The sequence below is a fragment of the Pseudophryne corroboree genome, chromosome 1 (assembly GCF_028390025.1).
Source record: "Pseudophryne corroboree isolate aPseCor3 chromosome 1, aPseCor3.hap2, whole genome shotgun sequence".
In the NCBI taxonomy this organism is placed as follows: Eukaryota; Metazoa; Chordata; class Amphibia; order Anura; family Myobatrachidae; genus Pseudophryne; species Pseudophryne corroboree.
Genome location: NC_086444.1, coordinates 521,187,294 through 521,208,329, shown reverse-complemented (window position 1 = coordinate 521,208,329; position 21,036 = coordinate 521,187,294). Strand labels below are relative to the sequence as shown.

General features: G+C 49.4%; 1 protein-coding gene across 2 annotated transcripts in view; it reads left to right on the top strand.

Moving 5' to 3' along the window:
• The first annotated feature begins 3,511 nt into the window (after positions 1-3,511).
• Positions 3,512-21,036, top strand: part of LOC134896907 (histone-arginine methyltransferase CARM1-like) — a 279,833-nt gene continuing 262,308 nt past the window's right edge. Inside the window, exon 1 of one of the 2 annotated variants that reach the window (XM_063913959.1) lies at positions 3,512-3,910. In XM_063913959.1, the coding sequence (XP_063770029.1) occupies positions 3,721-3,910 (190 nt within the window). In that variant the 5' untranslated portion in view covers positions 3,512-3,720. The remainder of the gene's footprint in view (positions 3,911-21,036) is intronic. The other variant, XM_063913958.1, reaches the window with a different exon arrangement.

Here is a 21,036-nt window from a genome sequence, read left to right as displayed (position 1 = left end):
AGGAGGAGATATTCCATAGGACAGGGAGGAAGGTTATTTAGTGCTGGGGGAGATGATCTAACGGGGGATATTCTGTGCTAGGGAGAGATGATCTGCAGGAGGTGGGGGGTGGGGTTGCTACATAGTTGCCGATTTCTGGGCTGCTCTCTCCGGGAGAGAGCAGCCAGTCGGCTCAGCAGGGGGGCGGGCACGCCGGGTAGTGAGCTTATGTGAGGAGGGGGGCGGGCCGGAGGTGGCACGGGGGCGGGCCAGAGGAGGGGCGGGGCGTGGCTGCTGGATCGCGTCATGCAAGCCACGCCCCCACTGTGCAATGCCGCAATTACCGGCATTATACAGTGGGGGGCGTGGCTTGCATGACGCGATTCAACAAGAATCACGTCATCGCCTGCCCGGACCGCCCACTTCACTCGCTAAGTGGGCAGCCGGGCAGGGGGGGACCCCTGTAATCGGGAGACTTGCCTGCTCTTCCGGGGGGCCGGGAGGGTCGCCCGATTTTTGGGAGCCTCCCGGCTATTCCGGGAGGGTAGGCAAGTATGGGTTGCTATTCTGTGCTAGGGAGAGAGGATCTGTCTCAGGGGGCTAATGCCAAGGGTCAGTGCTCAAAGTGGTCAGTGCTCGAAGTGTGCCGGTATACCGGGACTTCTTCGAGCACTGAGTTTGAAGAACCCCGCCGCCGCAATGCGCTCTCCTGATTGGCTGCCGGTCCGCGGCAGATTTGAAATAGTAGCGCCGTGGTCATAGGAGCCACAGTGCCGCACCAAAGGCCGCCGCCCTCAGCCTCCTCTGCCACCCCGCCACCGCCCTCAGTCCTTCTCTGCCAACTCCCACAGTCTCCTCTTCCACCGCACACCACAGTATCCTCAGCACCGCCGCTGCTAAATAGGTAATCTTCCCTGCTACCTTTCTCTCTCCCTAGTCCTTACTGTATGCCCTTGCTGTCCCTCTCTCTGTCACTCTCCCTGACCCTATGTCTCTGCTGTCACTTTCCCTGTTCCTGCTGTCACTCTCCATGTCCCTGCTGTCACTCCCCCTGTCCCTCTGTTACTCTCCCTGTCCCTATGTCCCTGCTGTCACTCTCCTTGAATTTTACCATGTGCTATAATGGGAATTTTGGCTCATACCGTGTGCTATAATGTGAATTTCGGCTCATACCGTGTGCTATAATGTGAATTTCGGCTCATACCGTGTGCTATAATGTGAATTTCGGCTCATACCCTGTGCTATAGTGTGAATTTCGGCTCATTCTGTGTGCTATAATGTGAATTTCGGCTCATACCATGTGCTATAATGTGAATTTTGGCTCATTCTGTGTGCTATAATGTGAATTTCGGCTCATACCATGTGGTATAATGTGAATGTACAGGCTCCTTCCTGCCAAGCGGGTTCAACTGAACGGGGCCCTCTAAAACGCAATGTGTGACCCAAGTCTTAGTGAGTAACGAATATACCTGTGCACATGTCGGGTGACCTGGATAACGTGAGCTGTTTGGGGACCTGAGGACCGAGCTTGAGAATAGAGTATAGCTGTAATTGCTTTAAAATGTATTTAGTGAGTGTGCAGAGGATTAAATGTCAAACCAGTTTCAATTGCTTAAATACATCTGCTACAACACAATACCATCTAAACGTTTTAATGCGTTAAGTCCAGCTAATATGACATGCCCTGCCTTTTCTTGGTGTAACAACGCCTATATTACATTTTTAAGTAACCCCGCCTACTTTGGTATTGGCTCCGCCTACAGTTGGTTTGGTGCCGCCCACATGAGGCCACTTCTAGAAATTTTTCCAGGGCCAGTTTCATTTCCCAATCCGCCCCTGCCTGGGGGTAACTTGAGACATGATTTATTAGTGCTTAATTATGTACAGTATATAACCTGATTGTCTCTATATTGCCCCTGACAGTTATGTTGGCCATGCACTATTACCATATCACGTACGAATGTACAATTTAGATGCATCATATGATGCAATGTGTGCACATCGAATGTCGCATCCACAGATCTTATGTGCAGCCCACATCATCCGTCATAATCGTATGCACATCGTACCATGGGGGTCATACAGACCCGATCGCTGCTGTGCATTTTCGCACAGCAGCGATCGGGTCTGAACTGCGCATGCGCCGCACGGCAGGCAGCCGACGGCTGTATTAGGATAGCGATCGCCTCTGCCTGATTGACAGGCAGAGGTGGTCGCTGGGCGGGAGAGGGCGGGCCAGCGGCAAATAGCCGCCGTTTAGTGGATGCGGTGCGGGCAATGCAGGCATGCCCGGACCGATGGGAAGGGGCGGGCCGCGGCGCCTGGGTGACGTCACACGCAGCCGCTGCGGCCTGGGCAGCGACGAGTAACTCCTGCCAGCGCGCAGGAGCTGCGCTGGCTGGAGTTACTCCCACAGTACAAAAGCATTGCCGCTGTGCAATGCTTTTGTACTTCTGTGACAGGGTGGGGCCTGACATGCGGGGCGGACTAGTCCTGTGCTGGGCATCCCCCTGCATGTCAGTGTGCCTGATCGTAGCTGTGCTAAATTTAGCACAGCTACGATAAACTCTGAATCACCCCCATACCTCCCAACTTTGATATCAGCGTAGGAGGGACACCATCGCACGACGAAGGCGCGCAGGCGATTTTTAGAGGGTGTGGCCTAACAAAAAGGGGCATGGCTTCGCGCACATGTCGCGATCGCAAGCCACGCCCCCGTTTTCATCATTATGGGGGCATGAACAGCGCTGTGAGAGCTACTGGTCATGCCCCCTGTCTCTCTCTGCCGTGAATAGACACTGTGCGCATGTCTATGTCTGCACTCCTCAGAGCAGCGAGTGACAGGGGGGGATCTCCCAACTGCCCCCCACCCGCGGGACACTGCAATCCGCGGGTGGGACAGCGGGACAGACCGTGAAAAACGGGATTGTCCCGCCAAAATCGGGACAGTTGGGAGGTATGATCACCCCCCATATTTTATGCACATGCAATGCATCTTATACAATCAGCATCATTTTTGAGTGGCATTTCCTTCCAGGTGATCACATGCTCTTTGTGAGGCACACAATCGACTGATAGATTGTATGCTTCATCGTATGCACATAAAACTCCAAATCGTTTGCCAGGGGCTCCCAGGGAGATTGTAGGGAAATCTTATGGGAATCAGATCGGATGCATTATTCTGACTGCTTCGCTGAGACCTCATATTAATTACTCTGTTTACTAACAACGCATTCCCTTCATTGCTTACAAAAAACATACAATGTATGTTCAATCAAACAAGGTTTTATTTATATATACATTTTTGAGGAGACATTTTTTTTTTTATTTCTTTACATAATCAAAGCAGTTACATTCATCACCGAAATTGGTGAAATAATTATAAATTTACTTTTAGTCAAAATAAGTCTGTATAGAAACCAGCAGAGGTCGCTAAAGATCTATTCAAAACTGTTTTATATCTAAAATTATTTGAGATGTATTACTTTATGCTTGCTTTGAGCTACTGGGAACTGTGAAACCACATGCTTTCAGCTGCTGATTCTCCACAGCACCAGAAGGTGTCTCTCAAATGAAATAAGTGATGTGTTTAGAGACAGTCCCACTGGTAACATAGTAAAAAATCTCTCTCTCATTCCGTGAACTTGGTTCTGCTGGGTTATTGCCCAGGTCTCTGAAGAGGAGCGAGAGTCAGCAGTGGCTGCCGTGCAGTCTTCCAGTTCTCCTCCCTCGTCTTTGGTTATGGCTTCTCCTCCACCCCTTCAGCTGCAGTGCGGTGTTAAGCTTGTCTTCCTCAGTGAGGAGCAGAAGAAAGGAAGTGAGGATGGAAGTGGACATGGATCATTACAGCTGTCCAGCAGCCTGAGCCCAAATATACTTGTGCTACATTTCCACAATGGGAAAGAGGAAGCTGTCATGACCCTCACTGATGGTAATGTAAATGTACCCCTCATACTAGTGTTCTGTCCTGGAATAAGCTTAGCAGTATGTCATAGAAAAGAAAAACACATTAGTTGCTTCAAGAGTCTTCCAGTTTCCTAACCTTTAACTCACTTCACACATACACATCATATGCTGTATAGTAAGTCTTTCATTATTAACCTGTATACAAGTGGTCACCTACTTTAAAACTTTATAAGGACAACTGTCAATAACGCCTTTTGCATTTTTATTTGTTAAGAAATCCAGCAGAAGAGAGTAAATGTGGCACTATATGCAGTACTATTATCACATTTACCATAGCACTCATGTTATCATTTCCAGGTTTGAAGGTAGAAGCTCTTTATATTACGCATACCATTTTCTTAGTGTATACTGTAGCTTTATTTTTTAAATTATGATAACATATCACTAGCGCATGCATGGTGGATTTCTGAGTACCCAGAAACCCTCATATTCCCCTATGATTCTCATAGACTCATGTCGTATTGACTCCGTCCCCTCCTCACCCACCCACGAATCACAGCATTATGCTGTGGGGGTGGAGCCTAATGATGAAAAGTGCCCCTGCCCAGACCCAGTATTAATGACTTACTGCTACGGCATCCTCTTCTCTCAGGGGGTATTTGGATGATAGGTCGACCCTAATTAGGTAGACAGTCAATATGTCGACAGGCATTAGGGCGACATGGTCAATAGGTCGACGTGTAAAAGGTAAACAGGTTCCAATGGTCAACATGACAATGGTCAACACAAGTTTTTGGGGTATTTTTTTCACTTCAACTTTATTATATTTTATCATCCATATGGATTACGATTGTGAACAGTAACCTGCACCTTGCCCAAAGCATGACGAGCAAAGCAAGCCATGCGTGTGGATGCGAGTTCCATGTGCTTTGACTGAGAAAACATCACAAATTGTTTTTTTTTTAAAAGTCGACATTTTTGTGTCGACCATTTTGTCATGTCAACATTTTCATTTGTTGACCGTTTGCACCTATCGACCTTTTCCAGTGTCTACCTTTTACCTGTAGACCCCGTCGAACTTTTGACCCGATCGACTCTTTCCATGTTGACTATATGAGGTTGACCTAATGATCCATACCCCCTCAGGACATGATCCAGAAGTCAGGGTAAGTGTGTGTTTCTGTGTATATGTATTTGTGTATGTGCTCTCAGTGTGTATATGTACAGATGTGTCCGCATCAGGGCCAGATCTAGACCTTGTGGCACCCAGGGCGAAAAAAAGAGGGGCGTGGCTTCATGGAGAAGAGGTGTGGTCAGTTATGCCCCCTGTAGCTGTGCCCTCAGTAGTTGTGCCCCCTGTAGCTGTGCCCACAGTAGTATTGCCCCCAGTACTGTGCCACCTGTAGAGTTGTGCCCCCTGTAGAGTTGTGCCCCCAGTAGTATTGCCCCCAGTACTATGCCCCCTGTAGAGTTGTGCCCCCAGTAGTATTGCCCCCAGTACTGTGCCTGCTGTAGAGTTGTGCCCCATAATTGCGCCGCTTACATTAAATTAATACTTACAATCCCCGCTCCTGCTTCCTGACCGCTGCTGCCCTCCGTCTCCGGCCGCCGGCGCCGCTCCTCGGATCTATGGGAGAGACGTCATGACTTCTCTCCCATAGCACCGCATAAACACTAGAGGTCAATTATGAACTGTAGCGTCTATGTGCCGCTCCCACAATGCAGTGCGGGTGCGTGATGACTTGATCGCACACCGCACAGCACCGGGCATCTACACAGCACTGGGCGGCACCAGTAGCAGATCTTGCCATGGCGGCGGCGCCCTCTGGAAGGCGGTGCCCCAGGCAAAAATCCTGCTTGCCCGTAGCAAGATCCGCTACTGGTCCTCATATATGTTTGCTGTAGTCGTGCCAAACAGGCCCTCATGGCACACCAGATCCCATAAGATTCTGCATCTTTTTTTTTTCCAAAAATGTGTCTAAGTCACAACTGTGCTGATTATTTTGATATGCAACATTTGTATATCTGTGTGACTGAGGGCCTAATTCAGATCTGATCGCAGCAGCAAATTTGTTAGCTAGAGGGCAAAACCATGTGCACAGCAGGTGGGACAGATATAACATGTGCAGAGAGAGTTAGATTTGGGTGGGTTATATTATTTCTGTGCAGGGTAAATACTGGCTGCTTTATTTTTACACTGCAATTTAGATTTCAGTTTGAACACACCCCACCCAAATCTAACTCTCTCTGCACATGTTATATCTGCGCTCCCCCCTGCAGTGCACATGGTTTTGCCCAACTGCTAACAAATTTGCTGCTGCGTTCAACTCTGAATTGAGTCTCTGAATCTGCATACTGAAAGCCACGATACATGGGGCTGTGTTTGTTTTTCCATGACAAGTTCAGTTGTGCTTCATATACAGACTCAGTTGCACACAAATATACAAGTGTCGCATGTCAAATTAATCAGCAGTCTCCAGAAGCTTCCTAGTCGAATCGTGACACAAAACACAGAAAGACGCCCAAAGCTAGCGAAGTTGCACACGACCTGTCATCTCACTCACACCAGGCATCTCCCGCTGGGTTCAGTATGGCATACCGATGGTCGGGATGCTGGCTGTCAGTATACTGACAGGGGCATCCTGGCCACCAGTATGCCTTGCGGGCTCGCTGCACTTGCCATGCTGCGGGAACGGTGGCTCTCCTTGAGCTCGCCACAGGTTATATTCTCCCCCTATGGGTGTCGTGGACACCCACAGAGGGAGAATAGACTGTGGCGCCAGTATTCCAGTGGTGGCATTTCCCTGCTAGTCGGGATTCTGGCATCAGCATTGTGACCACCGGGATCCTGACTAGCGGTATTGTAACCACTTCCCCTCCCACTATGTGGCGTATTGAGAATAGAGGACACATCTGTATGTGTATGTGTGTGTTTGTGTGCATATGTATGTATTCTATGAGCAGTATTCAAATCTTTTCACCCCCTTCCACACCCCCTTCTATGTCTGCTGATGGGAGTGGTATAATCATTTCAGCTTGTTACTCCCGGGGTAGCGAGGGGCACCCAACCCTTTACGCAGCTAAACCTTATTTCTCGACGTCCTAGTGGATGCTGGGAACTCCGTAAGGACCATGGGGAATAGCGGCTCCGCAGGAGACTGGGCACAAAAGTAAAGCTTTAGGACTACCTGGTGTGCACTGGCTCCTCCCCCTATGACCCTCCTCCAAGCCTCAGTTAGATTTTTGTGCCCGGCCGAGAAGGGTGCACACTAGGGGCTCTCCTGAGCTTCTTAGTGAAAGTTTAGTTTTAGGTTTTTTATTTTCAGTGAGACCTGCTGGCAACAGGCTCACTGCATCGAGGGACTAAGGGGAGAAGAAGCGAACCTGCCTGCTTGCAGCCAGCTTGGGCTTCTTAGGCTACTGGACACCATTAGCTCCAGAGGGACCGAACACAGGCCCAGCCTCGGAGTCCGGTCCCAGAGCCGCGCCGCCGGCCCCCTTACAGAGCCAGAAGCAAGAAGAGGTCCGGAAAAATCGGCGGCAGAAGACATCAGTCTTCAACAAGGTAGCGCACAGCACTGCAGCTGTGCGCCATTGTTACTCAGGCACACTTCACACTTCGGTCACTGAGGGTGCAGGGCGCTAGGGGGGGGCGCCCTGAGCAGCAATGTAAACACCTTGGCTGGCGAAAATACACCACATTTCTCTAACGTCCTAAGTGGATGCTGGGGACTCCGTCAGGACCATGGGGAATAGCGGCTCCGCAGGAGACAGGGCACAAAAATAAAGCTTTAGGATTAGGTGGTGTGTACTGGCTCCTCCCCCTATGACCCTCCTCCAAGCCTCAGTTAGGTTTTTGTGCCCGTCCGAGCAGGGTGCAATCTAGGTGGCTCTCCTAAAGAGCTGCTTAGAAAAAGTTTTTAGGTTTTTTATTTTCAGTGAGTCCTGCTGGCAACAGGCTCACTGCATCGAGGGACTTAGGGGAGAGAATTTCAACTCACTTGCGTGCAGGATGGATTGGATTCTTAGGCTACTGGACACCATTAGCTCCAGAGGGAGTCGGAACACAGGTCTCACCCTGGGGTTCGTCCCGGAGCCGCGCCGCCGACCCCCCTTACAGATGCTGAAGATTGAAGGTCCGGAAACAGGCGGCAGAAGGCTCTTCAGTCTTCATGAAGGTAGCGCACAGCACTGCAGCTGTGCGCCATTGTTGTCACACACTTCACACCAAGCGGTCACGGAGGGTGCAGGGCGCTGCTGGGGGCGCCCTGGGCAGCAATATTTAATACCTTTATGGCAAAAGAATACATCACATATAGCCATTGAGGCTATATGTATGTATTTAACCCATGCCAGATATCTAAAACTCCGGGAGAAAAGCCCGCCGAAATAGGGGGCGGGGCTTATTCTCCTCAGCACACAGCGCCATTTTCCTGCTCAGCTCCGCTGTGAGGAAGGCTCCCAGGACTCTCCCCTGCACTGCACTACAGAAACAGGGTAAAACAGAGAGGGGGGGCATTTTTTGGCGATATTTTGATATATTAAGCTGCTATAAGGAACAACACTTATATAAGGTTGTTCCCATATATATTATAGCGCTTGGGTGTGTGCTGGCAAACTCTCCCTCTGTCTCCCCAAAGGGCTAGTGGGGTCCTGTCTTCGATAAGAGCATTCCCTGTGTGTCTGCTGTGTGTCGGTACGTGTGTGTCGACATGTATGAGGACGATGTTGGTGTGGAGGCAGAGCAATTGCCGATAATGGTGATGTCACCCCCCAGGGAGTCGACACCGGAATGGATGGCTTTGTTTATGGAATTACGTGATAATGTCAGCACATTACAAAAATCAGTTGACGACATGAGACGGCCGGCAAACCAGTTAGTACCTGCCCAGGCGTCTCAGACACCGTCAGGGGCTGTAAAGCGCCCTTTACCTCAGTCGGTCGACACAGACCCAGACACAGACACTGAATCTAGTGTCGACGGTGATGAAACAAACGTATTTTCAAGTAGGGCCACACGTTATATGATCACGGCAATGAAGGAGGCTTTGCATATCTCTGATACTGCAAGTACCACAAAAAGGGGTATTATGTGGGGGGTGAAAAAACTACCTGTAGTTTTTCCTGAATCAGAGGAATTAAATGATGTATGTGATGAAGCGTGGGTTAACCCAGATAGAAAAGTGCTAATTTCAAAAAAGTTATTAGCATTATACCCTTTCCCGCCAGAGGTTAGGGCGCGCTGGGAAACACCCCCTAGGGTGGATAAGGCGCTCACACGCTTATCAAAACAAGTGGCGTTACCGTCTCCTGATACGGCCGCCCTCAGGGATCCAGCTGATAGGAGACTGGAAACTACCCTAAAAAGTATATACACACATACTGGTGTTATACTGCGACCAGCCATCGCCTCAGCCTGGATGTGCAGTGCTGGGGTCGTCTGGTTGGATTCCCTGACTGAAAATATTGATACCCTGGATAGGGACAGTATTTTATTGACTATAGAGCAATTAAAGGATGCTTTCCTTTATATGCGAGATGCTCAGAGAGATATTTGCACTCTGGCATCGAGAGTAAATGCGATGTCCATATCTGCCAGAAGGAGTTTATGGACGCGACAGTGGTCAGGTGATGCGGATTCCAAACGACATATGGAAGTATTGCCGTATAAAGGGGAGGAATTATTTGGCGTCGGTCTATCGGATCTGGTGGCCACGGCAACTGCCGGAAAATCCACCTTTTTACCTCAGACCCCCTCCCAACAGAAAAAGACACCGTCTTTTCAGCCGCAGTCCTTTCGGTCCTATAAGAACAAGCGGACAAAAGGACAGTCATATCTGCCTCGGGGCAGAGGAAGGGGTAAGAGAGGGCAGCAAGCAGCCCCTGCCCAGGAACAGAAGCCCTCTCAGGGTTCTGCAAAGCCCTCAGCATGACGCTGGGGCCTTACAAGCGGACTCAGGAGCGGTGGGGGGTCGACTCAAGAATTTCAGCGCACAGTGGGCTTGCTCACAGGTGGACCCCTGGATCCTGCAGGTAGTATCTCAGGGTTACAGGTTGGAATTCGAGAAGTCTCCCCCTCGCAGGTTCCTAAAGTCTGCTTTGCCAACGTCTCCCTCAGACAGGGCGACGGTATTGGAAGCCATTCACAAGCTGTTTTCTCAGCAGGTGATAGTCAAGGTACCCCTCCTACAACAGGGAAAGGGGTATTACTCCACGCTATTTGTGGTACCGAAGCCGGACGGCTCGGTAAGACCTATTCTAAATCTGAAATCTTTGAACCTGTACATACAAAAATTCAAGTTCAAGATGGAGTCACTCAGAGCAGTGATAGCGAATCTGGAAGAAGGGGACTTTATGGTGTCCCTGGACATAAAGGATGCTTACCTGCATGTCCCAATTTGCCCTTCACATCAAGGGTACCTCAGGTTCGTGGTGCAAAACTGTCATTATCAGTTTCAGACGCTGCCGTTTGGATTGTCCACGGCACCTCGGGTCTTTACCAAGGTAATGGCCGAAATGATGATTCTTCTGCGAAGAAGAGGCATATTAATTATCCCTTACTTGGACGATCTCCTGATAAGGGCAAGGTCCAGAGAACAGCTGGAGGACGGAGTAGCACTAACCCGACTAGTGCTGCAACAACACGGGTGGATTCTGAATTTTCCAAAATCTCAGTTGACCCCGACGACACGTCTGCTGTTCCTGGGAATGATTCTGGACACGGTTCAGAAAAAGGTGTTTCTTCTGGAGGAGAAAGCCAGGGAGTTATCCGAACTTGTCAGGAACCTCCTAAAACCAGGAAAAGTGTCTGTGCATCAATGCACAAGAGTCCTGGGAAAGATGGTGGCTTCTTACGAAGCGATTCCATTCGGCAGATTCCACGCACGAACTTTTCAGTGGGATCTGCTGGACAAATGGTCCGGATCACATCTGCAGATGCATCAGCGGATAACCTTATCACCACGGACAAGGGTGTCTCTTCTGTGGTGGTTGCAGAGTGCTCATCTGTTAGAGGGCCGCAGATTCGGCATACAGGACTGGGTCCTGGTGACCACGGATGCCAGTCTGAGAGGCTGGGGAGCGGTCACACAGGGAAGAAACTTCCAGGGAGTATGGTCAAGCCTGGAGATGTCTCTTCACATAAATATACTGGAGCTAAGAGCGATTTACAATGCTCTAAGTCTGGCAAAACCCCTGCTTCAGGGTCAGCCGGTGTTGATCCAGTCGGACAACATCACGGCAGTCGCCCACGTAAACAGACAGGGCGGCACAAGAAGCAGGACAGCAATGGCAGAAGCTGCAAGGATTCTTCGCTGGGCGGAAGATCATGTGATAGCACTGTCAGCAGTATTCATTCCGGGAGTGGACAACTGGGAAGCAGACTTCCTCAGCAGACACGATCTACACCCGGGAGAGTGGGGACTTCATCCAGAAGTCTTCCACATGATTGTGAACCGTTGGGAAAAACCAATGGTGGATATGATGGCGTCCCGCCTCAACAAAAAACTGGACAGGTATTGCGCCAGGTCAAGAGACCCTCAGGCAATAGCTGTGGACGCTCTGGTAACACCGTGGGTGTTCCAGTCAGTGTATGTGTTCCCTCCTCTGCCTCTCATACCAAAAGTACTGAGAATTATACGGCAAAAGGGAGTAAGAACGATACTAGTGGCTCCGGATTGGCCAAGAAGAACTTGGTACCCGGAACTTCAAGAGATGCTCACGGAGGATCCGTGGCCTCTACCTCTAAGACGGGACCTGCTTCAGCAGGGACCGTGTCTATTCCAAGACTTACCGCGGCTGCGTTTGACGGCATGGCGGTTGAACGCCGAATTCTAAGGGAAAAAGGCATTCCGGAAGAGGTCATTCCTACACTGGTAAAAGCCAGGAAGGAGGTGACTGCACAACATTATCACCGCATTTGGAGGAAATATGTTGCGTGGTGTGAGGCCAGGAAGGCCCCCACGGAGGAATTTCAACTGGGTCGATTCCTACATTTCCTGCAAACAGGATTGTCTATGGGCCTCAAATTGGGGTCCATTAAGGTTCAAATTTCGGCCCTGTCGATTTTCTTCCAGAAAGAATTGGCTTCAGTTCCTGAAGTCCAGACTTTTGTAAAAGGAGTACTACATATACAGCCCCCGGTTGTGCCCCCAGTGGCACCGTGGGATCTTAATGTAGTCTTGGATTTTCTCAAATCCCATTGGTTTGAGCCGCTCAAATCGGTGGAGTTGAAGTATCTTACATGGAAAGTAACCATGCTACTGGCCCTGGCTTCAGCCAGGAGAGTATCAGAATTGGCGGCTTTATCATATAAGAGCCCATATCTGATTTTCCATACGGACAGGGCAGAACTGCGGACGCGTCCTCATTTTCTGCCTAAGGTGGTGTCAGCGTTTCACCTGAACCAGCCTATTGTGGTGCCTGCGGCTACTAACGATTTGGAGGATTCCAAGTTGTTGGACGTGGTCCGGGCATTGAAAATATATATTTCAAGAACGGCGGGAGTCAGAAAGTCTGACTCACTGTTTATATTGTATGCACCCAACAAGATGGGTGCTCCTGCTTCTAAGCAGACGATTGCTCGTTGGATTTGTAGCACAATTCAACTTGCACATTCTGTGGCAGGCTTGCCACAACCTAAATCTGTCAAGGCCCATTCCACAAGGAAAGTGGGCTCATCCTGGGCGGCTGCCCGGGGGGTCTCGGCATTACAACTCTGCCGAGCTGCTACTTGGTCAGGGGCAAACACGTTTGCAAAATTCTACAAATTTGATACCCTGGCTGAGGAGGACCTTGAGTTCTCTCATTCGGTGCTGCAGAGTCATCCGCACTCTCCCGCCCGTTTGGGAGCTTTGGTATAATCCCCATGGTCCTGACGGAGTCCCCAGCATCCACTTAGGACGTTAGAGAAAATAAGAATTTACTTACCGATAATTCTATTTCTCGTAGTCCGTAGTGGATGCTGGGCGCCCATCCCAAGTGCGGATTGTCTGCAATACTTGTACATAGTTATTGTTACAAACAAATTCGGGTTGTTATTGTTGTGAGCCGTCTGTTCAGAGGCTCCTACGTTTGTCATACTGTTAACTGGGTTCAGATCACAAGTTATACGGTGTGATTGGTGTGGCTGGTATGAGTCTTACCCGGGATTCAATATCCTTCCTTATTGTGTACGCTCGTCCGGGCACAGTATCCTAACTGAGGCTTGGAGGAGGGTCATAGGGGGAGGAGCCAGTACACACCACCTAATCCTAAAGCTTTATTTTTGTGCCCTGTCTCCTGCGGAGCCGCTATTCCCCATGGTCCTGACGGAGTCCCCAGCATCCACTACGGACTACGAGAAATAGAATTATCGGTAAGTAAATTCTTATTATAACCCCCAGGGCTATATGGATGTATTTTAACCACTGCCAGAACTCACCAAAAAGCGGGAGAAAAGGCCGCCGAGAAGGGGGCGGAGCCTATCTCCTCAGCACACGGGCGCCATTTTCCATCACAGCTCCGCTGGAAGGACGTCTCCCTGACTCTCCCCTGCAGTCCTGCACTACAGAAAAGGGTAAAAAAGAGAGGGGGGCACTAATTTGGCGCAGTTCTAATAATAACAGCAGCTATAAAGGGAAAAGCACGTTTTAGAGTGGTATTCCTGTCTATATATAGCGCTCTGGTGTGTGCTGGCATACTCTCCCTCTGTCTCCCCAAAGGGCTAGTGGGGTCCTGTCCTCTATCAGAGCATTCCCTGTGTGTGTGCGGTGTGTCGGTACGATTGTGTCGACATGTTTGAGGAGGAAAATGAGATGGAGGCGGAGCAATTGCCTATTATAGAGTTGTCACCCCCTAGGGAGTCGACACCTGAGTGGCTGAGCTTATGGAAGGAATTGCGTGACAGTGTCAGTTCTTTACGAAAGACAGTTGACGACATGAGACAGCCGGCTACTCAGCTTGTGCCTGTCCAGGGGTCTCAAACGCCATCAGGGGCTTTAAAACGCCCGTTACCTCAAATGGCAGACACAGACACGGATACTGACTCCAGTGTCGATGATGAGGAGACAAACGTGACTTCCAGTAGGGCCACACGTTACATGATTGCAGCAATGAAAAATGTATTGCATATCTCTGATAATACAAGTACCACTAAAAAGGGTATTATGTTTGGTGAGAAAAAACTGCCTGTAGTTTTTCCTGTATCCGAGGAATTAAATGAAGTGTGTGATGAGGCGTGGGTTTCCCCCGATAAAAAACTGATAATTCCTAAAAGGTTATTGGCATCATACCCTTTCCCGCCAGAGGATAGGGCACGTTGGGAAACACCCCCTAGGGTGGATAAAGCGCTCACACGCTTGTCTAAACAGGTAGCACTACCCTCTCCTGATACGGCCGCCCTAAAGGAACCTGCCGATAGAAAGCAGGAGAATATCCTAAAATGTATATACACTCACACGGGTGTTATACTGCGACCAGCAATCGCCTCAGCCTGGATGTGCAGTGCGGGCGTGGCGTGGTCGGATTCCCTGACTGAAAATATTGATACCCTAGATAGGGACAGTATATTACTGACTATAGAGCATTTGAAAGATGCATTTTTATATATGCGTGATGCACAGAGGGATATTTGCCGACTGGCATCAAGAGTTAGCGCGCTGTCCATTTCTGCAAGAAGAGGTTTATGGACGCGGCAGTGGTCAGGTGATGCGGATTCTAAAAGGCACATGGAAGTATTGCCTTATAAGGGGGAGGAGTTATTTGGGGTAGGTCTATCAGACCTGGTAGCCACGGCAACTGCTGGAAAATCCACATTTTTACCCCAGGTAGCTTCTCAACCTAAGAAGACGCCGTATTATCAGGCGCAGTCCTTTCGGCCCCATAAGGGCAAGCGGGCAAAAGGCGCCTCATTTCTGCCCCGTGGCAGAGGGAGAGGAAAAAGGCTGCAGCAAACAGCCAGTTCCCAGGAACAAAAGCCCTCTCCCGCCTCCGCAAAGTCCTCAGCATGACGCTGGGGCTTTACAAGCGGACTCAGGCACGGTGGGGGCCCGTCTCAAGAAATTCGAGACGTCTCCCCCTCGCCGTTTCATAAAGTCTGCTTTACCGACGTCTCCCTCAGACAGGGAGGCAGTATTGCAAGCCATTCACAGGCTGTATTCCCAGCAGGTGATAATCAAGGTACCCCTCCTGCAACAGGGAAAGGGGTACTATTCCACACTATTTGTGGTACCGAAGCCGGACGGCTCGGTGAGACCAATTTTAAATCTAAAATCCTTGAACACTTACATACAAAGGTTCAAATTCAAGATGGAGTCACTCAGAGCAGTGATTGCAAACCTGGAAGAAGGGGACTATATGGTCTCTCTGGACATCAAAGATGCTTACCTACATGTCCCAATTTACCCTTCTCCAAGGGTACCTCAGGTTTGTGGTACAGAACTGTCACTTTCAGTTTCAGACGCTGCCGTTTGGATTGTCCACGGCACCCCGTGTCTTTACCAAGGTAATGGCCGAAATGATGATACTCCTTCGAAAGAAGGGAGTTTTAGTTATCCCTTACTTGGACGATCTCCTGATAAGGGCAAGATCCAGGGAACAGTTGGAAGTCGGGGTAGCACTATCTCAGATAGTGCTGCGGCAGCACGGTTGGATTCTCAATATTCCAAAATCGCAGCTGATCCCGACGACACGCCTTCTATTCCTAGGGATGATCCTGGACACAGTCCAGAAAAAGGTGTTTTCTCCCGGAGGAGAAAGCCAGGGAGTTATCCGAACTAGTCAGAAACCTCCTAAAACCAGGCCAAGTGTCAGTGCATCAGTGCACAAGGGTCCTGGGAAAAATGGTGGCTTCCTACGAAGCAATTCCATTCGGCAGATTCCACGCAAGAACTTTCCAGTGGGACCTGCTGGACAAATGGTCCGGATCGCATCTTCAGATGCATCAGCGGATAACCCTGTCACCAAAGACAAGGGTGTCTCTCCTGTGGTGGTTGCAGAGTGCTCATCTTCCAGAGGGCCGCAGATTCGGCATTCAGGACTGGGTCCTGGTGACCACGGATGCCAGCCTGCGAGGCTGGGGAGCAGTCACACAGGGAAGAAATTTCCAGGGCTTGTGGTCAAGCCTGGAGACATCACTTCACATAAATATTTTGGAGCTAAGGGCCATTTACAATGCCCTAAGCCAAGCAAGACCTCTGCTTCAAGGTCAGCCGGTGCTGATCCAGTCGGACAACATCACGGCAGTCGCCCACGTAAACAGACAGGGCGGCACAAGAAGCAGGAGGGCAATGGCAGAAGCTGCAAGGATTTTTCGCTGGGCGGAAAATCATGTGATAGCATTGTCAGCAGTGTTCATTCCGGGAGTGGACAACTGGGAAGCAGACTTCCTCAGCAGGCACGACCTCCACCCGGGAGAGTGAGGACTTCACCCAGAAGTCTTCCACATGATTGTAAACCATTGGGAAAAACCAAAGGTGGACATGATGGCGTCCCGCCTAAACAAAAAATTGGACAGGTATTGCGCCAGGTCAAGGGACCCTCAGGCAATAGCTGTGGACGCTCTGGTAACACCGTGGGTGTACCAGTCAGTGTATGTGTTCCCTCCTCTTCCTCTCATACCAAAAGTACTGAGAATTATAAGACGGAGGGGAGTAAGAACTATATTCGTGGCTCCGGATTGGCCAAGAAGGACTTGGTACCCGGAACTTCAAGAGATGCTCACGGAGGACCCGTGGCCTCTACCTCTAAGAAGGGACCTGCTCCAGCAAGGACCCTGTCTATTCCAAGACTTACCGCGGCTGCGTTTGACGGCAGGGCGGTTGAACGCCGGATCCTGAAGGAAAAAGGCATTCCGGATGAAGTCATCCCTACCCTGATCAAGCCAGGAAGGATGTAACCGCAAAGCATTATCACCGCATTTGGCGAAAATATGTTGCGTGGTGCGAGGCCAGTAAGGCCCCGATGGAGGAATGTCAACTAGGTCGATTCCTGCATTTCCTGTAAACAGGAGTGTCTATGGGCCTAAAATTGGGGTCCATTAAGGTTCAAATTTCGGCCCTGTCAATTTTCTTCCAGAAAGAACTAGCTTCAGTTCCTGAAGTTCAGACGTTTGTAAAAGGGGTACTGCATATACAGCCTCCTTTTGTGCCTCCAGTGGCACCTTGGGATCTCAATGTAGTTTTGGGGTTCCTAAAGTCACATTGGTTTGAACCACTTGAATCTGTGGAGTTAAAATATCTCACATGGAAAGTGGTCATGTTGTTGGCCCTGGCCTCGGCCAGGCGCGTGGCAGAATTGGCGGGCTTTATCCTGTAAAAGCCCTTATCTGATCTTCCATTCAGACAGGGCGGAATTGAGGACTCGTCCTCATTTTCTCCCTAAGGTGGTTTCAGTGTTTCATCTGAACCAACCTATTGTGGTACCTGCGGCTACTAGTGACTTGGAGGACTCCAAGTTGTTGGACGTAGTCAGGGCCTTGAAAATATATGTTTCCAGGACGGCTGGAGTCAGGAAATCTGACTCGCTGTTTATCCTGTATGCACCCAACAAGCTGGGTGCTCCTGCTTCTAAGCAGACTATTGCTCGTTGGATTTGTAGTACAATTCAGCTTGCACATTCTGTGGCAGGCCTGCCACAACCAAAATCTGTAAAAGCCCATTCCACAAGGAAGGTGGGCTCATCTTGGGCGGCTGCCCGAGGGGTCTCGGCGTTACAACTTTGCCGAGCAGCTACTTGGTCAGGGGCAAACACGTTTGCTAAATTCTACAAATTTGATACCCTGGCTGAGGAGGACCTGGAGTTCTCTCATTCGGTGCTGCAGAGTCATCCGCACTCTCCCGCCCGTTTGGGAGCTTTGGTATAATCCCCATGGTCCTTACGGAGTTCCCAGCATCCACTAGGACGTCAGAGAAAATAAGAATTTACTTACCGATAATTCTATTTCTCGTAGTCCGTAGTGGATGCTGGGCGCCCATCCCAAGTGCGGATTGTCTGCAATACTTGTACATAGTTATTGTTACAAAAATCGGGTTATTATTGTTGTGAGCCATCTTTCCAGAGGCTCCTCTGTTATCATGCTGTTAACTGGGTTCAGATCACAGGTTATACGGTGTGATTGGTGTGGCTGGTATGAGTCTTACCCGGGATTCAAAATCCTTCCTTATTGTGTACGCTCGTCCGGGCACAGTATCCTAACTGAGGCTTGGAGGAGGGTCATAGGGGGAGGAGCCAGTGCACACCAGGTAGTCCTAAAGCTTTACTTTTGTGCCCAGTCTCCTGCGGAGCCGCTATTCCCCATGGTCCTTACGGAGTTCCCAGCATCCACTACGGACTACGAGAAATAGAATTATCGGTAAGTAAATTCTTATTTACTATGGGCGCGATATGCACAATAGCAGGGATCACTTTAGAAAGGAGATTGGGTGTGATATATCATTTGAATACCGCCCTGTGTGGATATGTGTTGTCTGTGTGGATATGTTCTATGCCCTATCCGTTTGATACATAGACAGTGTCTAGTTAGACAGTCAATAGATAGACACCATATATTAGACAGACATTAGGTCGACAGGGTCAAAAGGTCGACAGGGCCAAAAGGTCGACATGGAAAAGGTCGACAGGTCAGAAGGTCGACAGGGTCAAAAGGTCGAGATGAAAATGGTCGACATAAAAAAGATAGACAAATGTTTTTTTTTTAATGTAACATGTTTTTGGATTATTTCATACTTTCTCTATCCATGTCGGCATAGAGATGGTTATAAACCTTGTGGCGAACGCAGCGAGCCACCGTGCCCGAAGCGTGGCGAGTGAAGCGAGCCCCGCAAGCGTATGCCTTTCTACAATTGGGGGTCCCAGATGACAAAACTATCCACACAAACCACAAAAATGCAAAAAACATGGTGTCTACCTTTTCCATGTCGACCATTTTCATGTCGACCTTTTGACCCTGTCGACCTTTTGACCCTGTCGGCCTTTTGACCCTGTCGGCCTTTTCCATGTCGACCTTTTGACCCTGTCGACCTAATGTCTGTCTAACATATGGTGTCTATCTATTGACTGTCTAACTAGATACTATCTATCTTTCATACCGGAACCCAAATATGAGCACGAAAAGATTATTAGAAACATTTAATAAACTTTAAATATATATATATATATATAAACATCAGAGCTTGATAAAAATGATGTCATCATGTTGGAATGTCAATTGGTCTAACCTCTGAACCCTCCCTCCTCTGTCAGAGATGTGCAGAAGAGATTTAGGGAACGGTGATAGAGAGACAGAGGGGGAGGGAGGAGGAGAGGGGGGAGAAAGTGTTGGGGGTCGGTAGTGAACTGGAAGGAAAGAAAGTGGAAGTTTGAGTTCAAGAGTCACATGCTGAGGTGTCACCGCTGGAGTCATTGTACCATTCGGAGGATACAGCCCTATTACAGTAGTTCTCCCAGGATGTCAGGGCCACTAAGGATGCAGATTCGCGGTGGACTCTGCACGCAGTGTTAATTTCGACAAGGATTTTCACTTTAAATTTAGTCCTAGTCGCTTACTTAAAATTGTAGTTGGTTTAAAGTCACATTTTAGTCTTTTTCTTTTGCTTCGTTTTAGTTAAGATTTCGTCAGTGGATCTCAGTTTTCATTTTAGTGTTATTTAAGTCCTGAAATAAACTGTAGTCGGTGAATACTTTTAATCACATTTTTTGTAAACAAAATTACCACTGTCTGCACGGTGCGGGATCACATACTTATTGCCATCTCCTGGTGACCTCTGTGTTGTGTAGCGCCCGGTTACTGGGCACACAGCACTGATCCAGTGCTGCACGCTGTAATACACAGCACCGAGCTGCCCATCCAGGCAGCTGCTGTTCCTGGCATCCAGTGCTGTTGCTAAAGTCCTCCCCCTGCCCTTTCTACGTCTTCGGGTTAGTTCCGGAGTCCTGACCCAAGACCAGTGCCGGATTAAATCTTGTGGAGGTCCCTAGGCAGTCAAACTCTCTGTACCCCCCTCGCAAATTATCTCCTAATACAATTTTAATTTCACCAACCGACAGTCTACGATCTGGAAACTGTAATGTGAGTCTGATGTCTATGGCTTGTGTACTTTACACATTACTGTAATACAGAGCCTTTAATGAAAAGTTTTCATTTCCTTGAGTTGATACATTTTTTTCTATCTTTTTGAAAACAATTTAAAAAAGCTTGATTGTAATTTTCTTTCACAATCAAATAAATATTATTTTGATCTGTTGTCGTTGGGCCCCTAAAAGGTGCAGGCCCCATAGGCCGGCGCCTATTCTGCCTATCAGTAATCTGGCACTGCCAAGGGCTAATGGTGAGTACAGGTGCGGTGTGGTGCAGTGGGTTGGTTGGCGAGCCCCATAGCAATCGCACCCTTTGCACCCACGATAGTTACAGCAGTGCATAGAATGGTTCCAGTATGAAAATGGTACAATGACTTCTGCGGTGACACCTCAGCATGTGACTCTTGAACTCAAACTTTCACTTTCTTTCCTTCCAGTTCACTACCGACCCCCAACACTTTCTCCCCCCCTCTCCTCCTCCCTCTGTCTCTCTATCACCGTTCCCTAAATCTCTTCTGCGCATCTCTGACAGAGGAGGGAGGGTTCAGAGGTTAGACCAGTGATTTTCAACCGCTGTGCCGCGGCACACTGGTGTGCCGCCAGCGGTTGTCAAGTGTGCCGCCGCCGCCAGAGATCCCTGCTGCCAGTCCCCGTCTGCTGCCGTCTTCACTATACAATGACCGCGTAAGAGCTGCCTGCGCTGCCCGATAGTGATACTGATTTACAGCATCACTATCGGGCAGCACAGGCAGCTCTTCTGCGGTCACTGTATAGTGAAGACGGCAGCTCTCCTGCGGGCCCGCCCGTGACCCCTACGAAGTGGCGTGACTCATAGGTCACGTACACATCACCATCCCGCCTAGGCAGCGACTAGTTTCCCTTCGTGGCCCGTGCTGCTGTGTTCTGCTCCTCAATGCTCCTGCCGCTAAGGGGGAAAACAAAAAAGGTTTGGGCCAGTGCTTTATGATGTGTGTGCAGTGCCATTACTATGTGTGTGGTGGCATTACTATGGGGGTCAGTGTGTGTGTGGTGGCATTACTGTGGGTGTCAGTGTGTTTGGTGGCATTACTATGGGGGTCAGTGTCTCTGGTGGCATTA